Source organism: Acanthopagrus latus, chromosome 17 (assembly GCF_904848185.1).
Source record: "Acanthopagrus latus isolate v.2019 chromosome 17, fAcaLat1.1, whole genome shotgun sequence".
Classification (NCBI taxonomy): domain Eukaryota; kingdom Metazoa; phylum Chordata; class Actinopteri; order Spariformes; family Sparidae; genus Acanthopagrus; species Acanthopagrus latus.
This window is the reverse complement of record NC_051055.1, coordinates 31,584,324-31,598,652: the sequence shown is the minus strand read 5'-3', so window position 1 is coordinate 31,598,652 and position 14,329 is coordinate 31,584,324. Positions and strand designations below refer to the sequence as shown.

The 14,329-nt window shown below is 48.6% G+C and overlaps 1 protein-coding gene across 4 annotated transcripts; it reads right to left on the bottom strand.

Moving 5' to 3' along the window:
* Positions 1-20: 20 nt before the first annotated feature.
* pogzb (pogo transposable element derived with ZNF domain b) lies at positions 21-14,323 on the bottom strand. Of its 4 annotated transcripts, none has more exons than XM_037075157.1 (20): positions 14,195-14,323; positions 13,378-13,496; positions 12,927-13,007; positions 12,581-12,792; positions 12,358-12,442; positions 12,085-12,276; positions 11,869-12,009; positions 11,080-11,287; positions 10,797-10,951; positions 10,607-10,707; positions 10,385-10,531; positions 10,165-10,299; positions 9,886-10,079; positions 9,597-9,743; positions 8,434-8,493; positions 7,661-7,773; positions 4,166-5,800; positions 3,867-3,903; positions 1,913-3,683; positions 21-1,292 (listed from the first exon to the last, which is right to left on the bottom strand). In XM_037075157.1, the coding sequence occupies exons 2-20, from the start codon at positions 13,490-13,492 to the stop codon at positions 1,170-1,172; spliced, it is 5,652 nt and encodes a 1,883-aa protein (XP_036931052.1). In that variant the 5' UTR covers positions 13,493-13,496; positions 14,195-14,323; the 3' UTR covers positions 21-1,169. The 4 variants fall into 4 exon arrangements, with proteins under 4 accessions (XP_036931052.1, XP_036931054.1, XP_036931051.1 ...); XM_037075159.1 differs by having other exon boundaries at positions 21-663; XM_037075156.1 differs by having other exon boundaries at positions 21-3,683.
* Positions 14,324-14,329: the final 6 nt, after the last annotated feature.

Here is a 14,329-nt window from a genome sequence, read left to right as displayed (position 1 = left end):
AATTAAAAAGGAAAAAGAGCCAAATGTTTTATGAATTTTATTTCTGAGGAAGATCATCTGAAGTCTTCAGCACCGAGATAACGCGAGTTCTGCAGGATCAGTCGGATTCAGACACAATGAAATCATCTTTCATCTGACGGACACAATAAAAAAACTATTATTCATCTGTACAGCTCAAGAAACACAGAACACCTCCAACTTTCATCCTCGCTGTGCTGACGTCTCTGTTTCAGCCCAGAAAACTGAATCAAATTATATTTGTCCACATCTTTAGACCAGCCAATCAGCTTCCAGAGATCGTCTCTGTCACAACAGGAAGCTGCTGCGGAGCGTTCAGAAACATCCTGTCAGTCAACATCTTGTCTGCAACTAAAGGACATTCATCAGAAACTAGTTTTAAAATGTTTTTATGATTAAAAAGTTTCTCCAGTGTTCTCTGAATCCATCCTGGTTCTGTCTGCAGGTCCAGTCGGCTTTTAGGAAATGGATGAACATTTTTCACTGATTGGAAATGTCAGCAGTGAACAGATAATAAAATAATGTGCACACCTATCAGAGCGTTTATAGTCCGTCTGCACTCTGGACGAGTCAGAATCTGCTTATGTTGTTTCGTGTTCAGACCGAGTCACCATCAGTACCAGGGAACAATCAGACTCCATGTTTCTGCGCAAAGACAGAAAGAAGTTCATGTAGAACATTTGCTGAATTAACAAGAAGGTCCAAATAATGCAGAATGAGTCAGAGACAGAGTTTCACAGAGTTTATAAAGTGTCTCCAACTCAACAATTCACTAAACTGACACATGTGTTAAAGGAGTCTGGTGCTGGTGTGGTTGATGCTCAATGGTTGGATCAGGTGAAACTCACACTAGACCAGATAATTCATTAAACGTGCTGTGAGGATCGTCGATCGGGACTTCTTGATGACTGTTTGGAGACTCTTTCAATCACTTTCTGGTTTTGGTGTCAACAGAAACATGAACTGTTCGTTTGAATAAGTTTTACTGTTGAATTAAACATATAATGTTGAATATCTCTACACACCCACACACAGAATGATGTTATTCATAACTGTACGTGATGCTTCATGTCTAATTAATAGCTGGATCAGAGCTGACTGGCTGGTCTGGAGGACCGGCGGACTTGAAGGTTGAGAAATAATCTGAAAAATCACGAGACTGAAGACATCTGTAAACATCCTGTGATCACTGAGCAGCCTGAACCCACAGGACCACCTTCAGGTTCTGGAAGAATCGAACATGACGTCTCTGCAGGATTCAGGAAGAAATTCACCTGTTGACAGAACCAAATCAGGTTTTACATCGAGTGGTGAGTTCACAACCTCATCTGGAAATCAGAACAAACCAAGAACAAATCAGTCCAGTTGGTTTCTTCTAAACAAGAAGCAACCAGCACAATTGTGACGAGTTCCTCTCATGTCCACCAGACTGAACAGGGAAACCTACAGCTTCTCCAGTCTAACACACAGTCAGTTCAGCTCCTGTGTCAGCCTGAGGGCAGAATTTGAATTTTACTGTTCACCTCACAGTCTGAATCAGATCTCATGGTACAATTCACCTGAGGCGGACTGAAGCTTTAATCCGCACTAAGACAGGTAAGTTTAAGGGCGAGTGTGCTGAGTGACAGGTGATGCTGTCGTTCGCACTCGGCTGTGTTGGTCGCTTCCTGCTCGACACCATGGCCTCGAAATCTGGTGATGAGCCGACTTAGACAGCTCGTACAGTCTGTGGACCTTCATCCTCGTCTTCATCATTGGTTCAGCTTTGGTGCATCCTGTCAGTGTCCTCTCCATCAGCCGCCACTCCTTCAGTCCTGCTCTTCACTGTTATCTTCCATTCATCACCGACCTCCTCTCCTATTACTATCCTTGTCTCTCGTCTCTCCTTGCTCACCTCCTTTCTGTCCTCCTCCGTCTCCTTTCCTTCCTCCTCGCTGTCCTCCTCCAGCTTCTGGACTTCCTCTTTGCTCTCCTCCTCTGTCTCATTGCTGTCTTCAACTCCTTCAATTGTGACTTTTCCTTCCTTGTCTCTGTCCTCCAGTTTCCCCCTATCTGTTGTTTCCCTCCTTTCCTCCTCCATCTCTGTCCCTGTTTCTTCGCCGTCATTGTTCACCTCTTTTTCTTCCTCTTCTTTGTCCTCATGATCTCCCTCTTCATCCACCTCAGTGTCCTCCTCCAGCTCCAGTAGTTCAGGAGGACTGTCCTCCAAAGCTTCAGTTCCCAGGAGGGTCTCTGTCAGGTTCTTTAGGAGGTCTGACTGGATTTCCTCTGGTTTCTGAATTATTTTCTCCCCCTCCTTCTTGTCCCCCTCTTTGGGCAGAAGGCCTGTCAGGTGGAATGACTTCTTCCACAGCTGTGGGAGTTTGTGCAGGTGTGTCAGGGCTTCGATCACCCAATCAACAAGCAGCTGGGCAACATTTGCTTGGAGCCGTTGAGGTAATGATTCTTCAAGCTCCTCTGGGTTTCCGGAGGTGAACTTGGCCCAGCGTGACAGCAAGAAGCGCTGCAGAACTGGTTTCACACAAACCTCTAGGGGCTGAAGATGGAGTGAGCAGCCTCCAGGAATCACAGCCGGGAGAGTACCTGACCCGCTGATGGAAGTCAGGAACGGATCTCCTAAGTGTTCCCGGTGTCGGTCCAGGACCAGCACTGACTTACTGGGCTGAGCCAAATTGGACACGTACTGGAGCCAGACCTTGTTGGTCCAGAGATCCAAGGCCTCTTCTACTAACAGACTCTCTGGGCCAGCCTCCAGCATGATGAACGCCGGTAGGACTTTCTCAGCCAGCTGCCTGTTGGCTAGCACCAGAGACGGCAGCATGGTCCCATCAGCCAGCACAGTCAGGTACACAGTGACCAGAGGTAAAGACCCTGTGAGCTCCAGGGCCTCAGAGCGGCGAGACTTGTCCTGAACCAACCTCAGATCCACAAAGAGACACAGCTCATCCATCGCTGCCACAGTGTCTTCTGATAGCTTTTTGGCCTGGACAACCTTGTGGGTAAACTCCCTGAAGGACTTGATCTTGGCCACCAGGGAAAGAGGTAGTGTACGTGATAGCGTGGCCTCCCTGCCGATGCTCCTTACGCCCAGCCGATACTGCAGCATGAAGCTCACCGCCCAGTCATACGAGATGCGGAAGGAGTCACTGAACGCACCCTTCTTCTTCAGCATGGAAGCTTTGTGGAAGAGGTTGCTCTCTGTGATCGGAAGCTGCTGCTCACGCATGGACATCACCCAGGCCACCATACGGTCACCGCCACTAGAGTGGACCTTCTGTTTCTGCTCAGTTTGCTTCAAACGCTTCCTAGCCTCCTTCAGCCACGACCGGATGAGTTGCGTGTCAGTGGAAAAGACCCTTGAGGCTTGTTGGAGTCCGTCACACAGAGCGAACAGGGTGATCCTCAACTGACGGGCGCTGAGGAAGTCATCACGATCTTTAGACAAAGACAACATGGTTTCTGGTTGGGTGTGGCCATTCGTTGTTGATGGCCGGTGAGACATTGGGTGTTTTTCTTCTTTGAGAAATTCATCCTTAATATCTTCAGTTTCTTCATCCATGTCATCCAGATCCTCAAGTCTCTCATCATCAGAGAAGTCCAAGTCCTCCACGGGGGCCATCGCCCCGTCCGCAGTGTCTTTCACCTCATTCACCTCGATGGCGCCGCTGCAGCACAGATAATCAAATGTATGTTAATTAAACACAGCAACATCTGACAAAATACACAAGGCTTGAGCCTCAACTTAACTCAACTTGTCGTCCACTAACATTTCAGACAGATTTAAAACTAGAAACCAAAATATTCATCTTAAACATTAAAACAAATGTACATATATATGAAATAATTACCTTATTCTGTCCTTGAGAAATCCAACCTTTGATGATCCTGTTAAAAACATAAAATATTAATCTTCTACTGTGCAGATTTTTTTTTTTTTACATTTTTTACCTTTATGTGACAGCAGTGGCAGACAGGAAACAGGGTGGAGAGACGAGGAAGACACGCAACAAAGATCACCAACTGGGATCAAACCCGTAACACAATGGTGAACATACGTTTCCATCCAGCTACCAAGTTTAACAATCATAAACCAACTTCTCAGTTACAGAACCGACCACAACCTTTGAGTAACATGTAAAACACTGACCTTTGTTCAGAGGTGAAAGGCCATGATATTCCCAGAAGCAGCCCGGATGTTTGCACAGGTTGACTTTACAGATGATGCAGCCATACACACTCTCATGGCGGATGCTTTTTAAGTTGCAGTTCTTGCACCTCTTGGAGATGCTGCTGATCTTCGCCATCCTGTGTCTTTGTTTGACTGGCTCATCAGCCGGCCCCATCCTTGTAGCGCGGGAGCTGGCAATCTCTACTGTCTCAAAGTATTTCTGAGCACACTTGGCGAGTTGGTTGCCCAAACGCTTACGAAAGTTGACCTGAGTAAAGAGGCCGTCTTGAACCCAGGCAGGCGGGTTATCTTTGCGGCTCTCCCGCAGCACAATGAAGGCATTGACGATGCTCAGGTTGACCAGGAACCAGAAGAGGCTGCGCCAGTGTCGGTCCAGGGGGATTCCTCCCAGCGGGTTGCAGGCCAGCAGCTGCTTGCAAATGTCAACCCCCCGCATGTTCTCTTGTAGGAGGCTGAAGGCCTGAGGGCGGTCGATGGGGTCCAGTTCTCCCACTTTGGTCTGAGACCGCCTCCAAACAGTATCCCGTTCACCTGGAGCTGCATTAGTTGACAAGCAGCCCATCTCCTTCATGTCCCTCCATCTGGTGGCCAGGAGAGGTCCATACTGCCTCTGCAGGAAGTCCCCTGGTTTCTCCAGCTGGCCCTCCTCCCACAGCTCTCTGGGCAGGATGGGGTTGGGTGGGGGGAAGGAGCTGGAGGCATAAATACCCTGGTCCAGAAGCTTCTGCATGAGTGGGACAGATGTAAGTGAGCTCGCCAGGTAAAGATGGTGGTGTTTGTCCTCAAGACCCTTCACCAGCTGCGGCACCACGGTGAAGCCCAGCTCTTCACCCACCTTCGCCCCAACCTGGATGAAGAGGCGGTGGCAGTAGCCAGACTTAGAGTCACAGAGCAGCCACACCTGAGGCTGTGTCTTTGGGCTGCCCTTGGCTTGGTCGCTCTCCTCCTCCAGGCAGGGAAGCAGCGCCCTGTCGATGGTCAGGGAGCAGTTCGGCAGGTAGGTGTTCCACATTGCTCTGCCCAACATGGCAAGCATCGGCCTGAAGATGTGCAGTGGGTCGCTGGAACTACTGGTGCCACGGTACTCGTCTGTAGTGAAGCTGCCCATGCGGATGTTAGCGGCAATCTGCTTGAAGCGTTTGAAGCTCATAGCCCTGTAGAAGGTGTAGCTGTTGTCGTAGTGACTCCAGGACCAGTAGTGCGATGGATCGGGAAGGTTCTGGATCCCCATCAGGATGACCAGGCCCATGAAACCTTTGATCTCATGGGTGGTGACTGGGACCCAGTCGGGAAAGCTGGAGCCCAGGAACTGGCAGGTCTTGACGTGAGCGTTGGTCTCCTCGGCAATCAGCTCCACCAGTTTTATAGGAAAGAGCAGATTGAAGAAGTCGATTGCGTCGCTGTTTTTGGACAGGCAGTGACGAGGACCGCTGCCCTGCATGAAGGTGACGATGGAGGACTCGGTGTCATCCTTCTCTGTCAGATGTTTCCAACAATCAGCTGACGTCCAGGAAGGATCTGGCAAGTTCTTGTTCTGGACTGGTTCCTTCTCCTCTTCACTGTGACAGAACTGGATGTCAGGTTCAGTGTAGGCTGTAAAATGACATGAAATAGTTGCTGACTTTAATTTCTAGAAATATCAGTATCAGAACAAAATCAAACAGTGATCCTCAACAAATTGAAATGTTGTTTTGTTCAGTCCCATCATTGACTGAACAGAACAACCCAATAGTTCGAAACAGGTCAGGCTATGAAGTTTACAGGCTGATTCTTCCGTATATTGTGGAAGGATTGTTTAGGGAGACTTCCTGACATGTAAACATATCGTTCCTGATAAACACACTTCCTTCTGACAGGGAGTGAGTGCAGACTGTGAACCCTCAGCCCGGTTAGTTTTGTTTTCTTTGGCTGCGGGTGGAGCCAGAATCAGTGGAGCAACATATCTGTAGAGACCTCCAAACCGCCCAGAGAAAAGTTTGATTTATGAGGAGGAGACGGCAGCTGTGATTTTATTAACACAATGGCCACAAAGAAAAGCATAGGCGTGACCGAACACAAAGTCCAGTCCACTGTTTCATATCTGCAGATTTTATCTGTGCTGGTTTTATCAGAGCAGCAGTTAAACTGTGACAGCAGCTCCCGTCTAACTTTAGTTACTGGTTCACATATTTACCAGTGATAAAGATCCAGAGCTGAACAGGTTTGTGTCGGTTTCATATCTGTGGATTAAGTCCAACATCAATTTACAAAAACAAATAACTTCCTCAGAGGAACAAGTTGACCTGGACCTCATGATTATGAGACACAGAGCTAAATGCTAACAGCCTTGGCTCACAGTTGACTTACTGTTGCTGTCTGTTTACACACATGAAGCCACCATGACAACACAAGCATGACAGTGAGTAAAACTTTTTCTCTAGTAACTCAGACGTGTGCAGCTGGATAGGCTGTTAAAGCTCCAGAACAGAGAGCGGACCTGGACGTTCAGTCTGATCATCAGGACTGAAATAAATCAGGATCAGATCAGGAAACGGGGAATGTTCTGAATGAGATATGATTAAATGTTAATTATGGACGCGTCTCTGAGTTCGTGAAGGTTCAGACACATGATTTTCATGACTCTGGAGTCACAATTACAACTTTATATGGTGCCTTTAAATATGAACCAGCTGCTCCACAGGTCTGTTATCTCTTTATGACTTAGAAACATTTGTCTGTTTCAACTGTGGCATTGTCTTTAAAAACTGCCTCAGTTTCTTTTCTTTTTTTTTTAAAGTATTTTTTGGCCTTTTGGCTTTATTGATAGTTCAGCTGAAGACTTGGACGGGAAACAGGATGAGAGAGAGGGGGAGTGACAGGCAGCAAAGGGCCCAGGCCGGGAGATGAACCCTGATCTGCTGCAGCGAGGACACAGCCTCTGTACATGGGATGCTGCTCTACCAGCTGAGCTAGACAGCACTCCTCACATTCAGCTTCTAATTGACACATTGTTCTTTAAACCTGCTGAACTTTAAACTTGCATCACAGTTTTGTAATCGTCTGGATGTGTGACAGTTGAATCAAATGGTTTGTTACTTGAGTACAACGATTTGTTGACTTCACTCTTTGCTGTCAGCTCCTTAAATGTGAATATGTTCTGGATTCTTTCCTCCTCTGACAGTAAACTGAAGATCTGCACAAGACATTAGCAGACCACAACTGATGAAGCCACATTTGCTTCTGGGAAGCATCTGAGAAGACACTGTTCGACACTGTTTGTTAAAGGGCAGTCTCTAAAAAAAACCCACTTGGTTCCTCTGTGATGATTCTCTTGCTGGCCTTCACAATCAAACCACGCCCATAGCTGACAGCGCGTCCTCAGGAGGCCTCCCAGTGGTTCAACCAGAAATAAGAGCAGAGGTTGAAGCCTCGGAGAGTAAATACTAAACCTGCGTGTGTGTGTGTGTCTCTTACTCCTGGTGTGACAGGTGGCACTGTGGTGCTCCGGGTTCATCAGCAGGTGATCGGCCATCTGATCAGCAGCCAGAGGCCTGAAGTCACAGTGAGAGCAGCACAGCAGGAAGACACTGAGGAGAGACGAGGGCAAGTCATTTACAGGATCAATTAAACACATTAACAGAACTGTGATGTGCCTGGGAGCTCAATATTGATCGATCAGTCCACTGCTAAATCAATGATTCACTAGAAGTCTAATTAAGTGTAAGTGAGTGTGTTTCGGTTTGTGAAGACTGATTGGGTGAAATGTCGTTGATCTGCCGCTGTTATTAATCAAGAGCGACACCTGCAGGTCAGACAGCCTGACTGCAGCCTACAAACATATCTGCTGTCATCAGGTCAGGATGCTCTGTGATGGAAGATCTTCTGTTGTTCAGCTGCACTCGTATCATAATAAACTCTTCACATGTTTGTGTGTCATGTCCTGTCACAGTCCGTAACCGCTTATCCCTTTCCATGGGGTCGCGGGATGTTGATGTCGCGGCCCTCACTGATCAGCAATGTGGGGTTCAGTAGACACTTCGATATGCAGCTTAGCCTTGCCCGGAGCCGGGATTTGAACTAGCGACCTTTCAATCACTAGTCGACTGCCTGCTGAGCTACAGCCGCCCCGATGTTTGTGTGTAATAATCTCAATTTGTAAAGTAACTAGTAACTAAAGCCATCAGATAAATGTACTCTGTTACTTTGCAGCACTGTCACAGTCACTTCATCAGTCAGCTGAGTCTCACCAGGGAGGAGGAAGTCTGTGCAGAGGAACCGCTGTGTGTGAGGAGCGCGGCACGTGGTGGCTGTGAACAACAAACCAACAAACAACAATCAATAAAACATCACTGCAGCACTGACGCAGTACTGACGCAGTACTCTTACTGTGATGTGATACTCTGACTGATGTGGTACTCTTACTGTGACGCAGTACTCTTACTGTGATGTGGTACTCTTACTGTGATGCAGTACTCTTACTGTGATGTGGTACTCTTACTGTGATGCGGTACCCTTACTGTGATGTGGTACTCTTATTGTGATGCGGTACCCTTACTGTGATGTGGTACTCTTATTGTGATGCAGTACTCTTACTGTGATGTGGTACTCTTATTGTGATGCAGTACTCTTACTGTGATGTGGTACTCTTATTGTGACGCAGTACTCTTACTGTGATGTGGTACTCTTATTGTGACGCAGTACTCTTACTGTGATGTGGTACTCTTACTGTGACGCAGTAGTCTTACTGTGATGTGGTACTCTTACTGTGACGCAGTAGTCTTACTGTGATGTGGTACTCTTACTGTGACGCAGTAGTCTTACTGTGATGTTGTACTCTTACTGTGACGCAGTAGTATTACTGTGATGTGGTACTCTTACTGTGATGCAGTAGTCTTACTGTGATGTGGTACTCTTACTGTGATGTGGTACTCTTACTGTGACGCAGTAGTCTTACTGTGATGTGGTACTCTTACTGTGACGCAGTAGTCTTACTGTGATGTGGTACTCTTACTGTGACGCAGTAGTCTTACTGTGATGTGGTACTCTTACTGTGATGCAGTAGTCTTACTGTGATGTGGTACTCTTACTGTGACGCAGTAGTCTTACTGTGATGTGGTACTCTTACTGTGACGCAGTAGTCTTACTGTGATGTGGTACTCTTACTGTGACGCAGTAGTCTTACTGTGATGTGGTACTCTTACTGTGATGTGGTACTCTTACTGTGATGCAGTAGTCTTACTGTGATGTGGTACTCTTACTGTGACGCAGTAGTCTTACTGTGATGTGGTACTCTTACTGTGATGTGGTACTCTTACTGTGATGCAGTAGTCTTACTGTGATGTGGTACTCTTACTGTGATGCAGTAGTCTTACTGTGATGTGGTACTCTTACTGTGACGCAGTACTCTTACTGGATCATGTGGGCAGCGTAGGCTCTGGAGCAGCAGCTGCTGTAGGGACACAGCAGACAGTGGACGTGAGTTGGATAGTGAGCTGCAAAGTCTGAGGCGTCTGTCCCACACTCAAGACACACCAACCGGTCATCAGACGAGGACATCCTGCAAGACAACAGGACAGTAGGACATGAGACGACGACAGGAGACAGGAGGTGAGGAAAGGAGATGAGGCGATGAGAGGTCAGACATGACGAGAACTGAAGCGCTTCCACCTTCATGACAAACTTCACGTCTTCAGTCTGACCTTCTGACGTGGACTCTGCGGCTGATGGGCTTCTTCGTAGGGGACCGCGGGGACCTCACAGGGCTCCTCTGACTCTGAGTTCGGGGCTCGGTCTTGATGATGATTGGCTGGATGAGGGAGGAGGGGCTCTGAAGCAGCCGACTTCCTGAGGATGTCATCAGCGGCCTGAACTTGCCGTAGGTCCTGATCGTCACCTGGTGACACGGATCAGTAAGTAGAAGTGAAGAGGCAGAGATATGAAGGAGACTCGGAGTGTTGAGGGACAGGAAGTGGCCTGACCTTTGACCCCGGGGGCAGTCCCTCCAGACGGACAGGGCGCCTGAAGCTGCGGTGGTTCTCCAGTTTGTGCTGCATCTTGTCTTTGAGGAAGACAAACTGAAGACGACACCTGTTACAGTGGAATGCCTGATTGATCTGAGACAACAGGAGAAGATCAATGATGTTAACACGTACATGTTAGCTCACCTTATCCATGGGTTCAGACAGAAGTGTGTGTTACCTGGTGTCGCAGCAGGTGCTGCTGGTAGCTGGCCGGGTTTCTGGTAACCTTCAAGCAGAAGACACACAGCAGGAAGCGAGAGTCTCTGTGGAAGCTGGCAAAGTGCTGCAGGACATCCGAGTAGAAGGATGAGCGATATGAACACACCTGCAAGTTACACCTGAGTGAGCGAGGCCTGAGGACACACATCCATTTGGGTCAGGGGTCAGGGGTCAGACTTACCTGGCAGGTGTAGGGCATCTCTCCCGGTTTGTGGTTGGACTTCATGTGGTTGAGGAAGGCCGGCTCGTTCTCAAATGCCCACTCACAAATACGACACATACCTGAGAGACAGAGACAGGTGAGTCCACGTGAGTCCAGGAGGACATGTCAGTTCTGTGTGTTCCAGGTGTGTGTGAGGTGAGACTCTTACAGGAGGACAGGACAGGGCCATGCACCTGCTCCTGGTGACTCTGCAGCTGAGCCGGAGACGAGAACTGTCGGTAACAGAACTTACAGAACTTTCTGTCGTCACCTGATCCTCCTCCTCCAATCAGCTCTGAGTGCTGGAGCATGTGCTGCATCAACCTACACACACACACACACACACACACACACACACACACACACACACACACACACACACAGGTGAACATCACATGTATCCACACAGATCAGTCGTGTTCTCAGGTGGGTTCAGGTGCATTTGATCCCACCTCAGGTTGTTCTCAGCCAGGTGAGAGCAGATCTGACAGGTGAAGGTGGATGTTTTGATGCCGAGCGGCTGTGGCTTCCTCAGGCTCAGGTCGCCGTCATGCGTGCCGTAGTAAAACTCCTCCACGCTCATCACCACCCTCGTAGGGTCGGAGGTCGGCGCTGAGGTCACACAGGGCGTCATGACAACAGAGGGGGAGTGGCCAGGAGCTGCCAGACCAGGTAACACAAAGAAATACACAGTGCGGTAACCATGGCAACACAATGTCGTCACACCTTCCTGCTGCTCTTTCACAATAAAAGTCCAGCAGCTATGAACTTCAAGCTTGTGATTGTACGTCAGCAGCGCAGAAACAGGCGGGTCAAACGCCGGCAAATCAAAACACATCAAATCAATTTTATTCATATAGCCCAAAATCACAATCAGATAGTCTCAATGGGCTTTACAGTCTGTGCAGTGGAAAAACATCCTCTGTCCTTAGACCCTCGATTCGAGTGAGGAGAAACTTCACATGTCGATGGAAAAAAAAAACCCTTTTAACAGGGTAAAAAAAAAATTTCAAAAATGGAAGAAACCTCAGGAAGAGCTACAGAGGAGGGATCCCTCTTCCAGGACGGACAGACATGCAATAGATGTTGCGTGTACAGAAGTACAGTGCAACAAATCACAGTTTACAAGTTACATTAACAGAAAGTGTGATACAAGTTATATGTAAAGTAATGTGACCAATGTGCTCCATCGCCCCAACAACCAGTTAGATCAAACAAGTACTGATAGGAAGGATTGGTACCAGTGCTGATAACTGATCGACCCATGCTGCTGCTGAATGAAGGGGTTCTGGTGACTCCGTTAGCTGAGCCGGAGGGGAGGGCGGGGGAACCTGCCAGCTTCAGGGAGTTAGCCCCGCCCACCTGGGTCATCTGGAGGTTTACTGGGAAAAAAATAAACAAATAAATAAAAACAGATCAATCAGTCAGTCAATCAGCTCCGTTCTCATCAGATGTACCTGTGCAGGGAGACTGACCGAGTCCTGGTGTGCTGGTGCGGATGGTCAGTGTGGCAGGAAGCTGCATGGCAGTGAAGGCGGAGCTAGTCTGGGTGGGACCTCTTAAGGGGGTGGGGCCTTGTCTGGTCTGGCCCTGGGGGAGAACTGGGGATATGCCCACACTGGGCCGTACTAACTGACGCAGAGACGGGGCTGCGGAGACAGTAACCAGTCAGCTGGGATCAATAATCTGATCAGATCTCTTAATGAGTAATGACTGATGACTTGTCTTACATTGGATCAGAGTGAGCGGCTGGACCGTCTGACCAGGCTGCAGGTTCAGCAGCAGAGGAGCACCATGGTTCATCATAGGGAAACCCTGAAGTAAACATGACATCAGAGTGACATCACAGGCACTAAGTAGAGAAGCATGAGCAGAGTGAAGCTAACAGCAAACAACATCTTAAAGGAACAGTTCACCCCTCACAGCAGCAGAGGGTGCGTTTGTTTTCAGTACCTGTGTAGTGAGGAGGATGGGCGGGGCATTGCCTGTCCCGGGGGCTGCTGGGAGGAGGAACGTTCCACTTGCTGTCTGTGTCAGAATGAGGGGCTGGGCCTGAGCCATCAGGGGTTGGGCTGGGACGGGGAGACGAGAGACAGAGGAGGACGTAGTGATGACAGAGGGAGGAGGACGAATCACAGAGGAGACAATCTGTATGGGAGAGGAAGCTGAGAGACAAGAGACACTGAAATCAGAACGACTGATGAGGCCAAAGAAATGTTAAAGACAAAACCAGACAGAGACTGTGACCTCAGGCATCTGGGTTTAATGTCTGAAGATGGATTCATCTTAGTTCTGTTACCTGGTTGGGCAGGTGTGATGGATTGGGGAGTCTCTGGGGGCGGAGTCTCAGAGGCTGGAAGCGGTGACATAGAATCCTCAACTAGAGACACACAGACACACACACAGAAAGAAGTTCATGTAGAACATCTGCTGAATTAACAAGAAGGTCCAAATAATGCAGAATGAGTCAGAGACAGAGTTTCACAGAGTTTATAAAGTGTCTCCAACTCAACAACTCACTAAACTGACACATTTGTTAAGGGAGTCTGGGGACTTTCTCCACGGGGACAAAGAAGTCGCCTATATTGTTCCTGTTGATTGGTTGATTCAGTTTAACAGCTGCTGATGACATCAGCAGGTTAATAAAGAGCAAACACTGTACTGAGCTGTACAGGTGTGACCAGATCACACAGGACTGATACTGACACCAGGTGTGAACAGGGCCTCTGTGTGTGTGTGTGTGTTCTCACCTGGTTCACAGTAGCTGTCGATGAAGTCCATGTCATCTTCCTCCACACTGTCATCCACCTGTTGCCATGGCTCCAGCTCCTCCTCCTCACACTCCATAAACAACTCTGTATCCATGTTGCTATGGAAACCAGAAGAAAACGTCACCACACAATGATATATGGGTGACCTCTGACCTCCACTTGTCATCATGACCGTTTATTGTTGAAGGGCAGCTGACTCAGCTGTTCTGGAGCTTTCACTCTCATCACATGAACTTCATGATCAGAGCTGCTCAGCTGTCAGTCAAATGTTATTGTGACGGATGTTATGATCTTGGTGATGTTTATTAGAGCTCCAGCTCATTAAATCAACACTGTGATGACTCATTATCATTGTTATCATTATGTTTCCATTCTGTCTGTTATCGGTTTGTGTTTTAAATAAAGTTGTGCAGAGTAGCAGCGACAGTAAACACAGTGCTGAGGCCGCAGGGGGCGCTGCACCTCCTCCACCTCCTCCTCCTCCTCCTCTCACTGTTCGTTTCTGTCCCCGAAGGAGCAAACTTTCAGTCCGGGCGGGTAGAGGATCACTAAAGAGTACAGTTAGACCCGTTAACTCTGCATTCAGGTGACTGTGGAGCCAGAACCGGACTGCAGACCCAGTTCAGCCCGCAGCTGCGCGCACCACAAGCCGCGGTGTATTTGGGTAACTGTGAGTCTGCACCGCCCCTCCGGCAGCACTTAGACACCGAGCGCTCCCTGAATGGAGCTGCCGGACCAGCGGGACCGGCCTGTGTGCTAAACCGGGCCGAGCCGGACCAAGCCGAATTAGTCTTACCTGCGTCTGGAGCTGCGGAGCGGGACAGCGGAGAACGGTCGGGTTCGTATGGTTCTTCTCCAGGCGCGCGGGGGGCGGGTCTTCCTCCTGTTGGCGGTGTCAGAGCAGCAGATTGGCCCACAGCGATCGTACGTC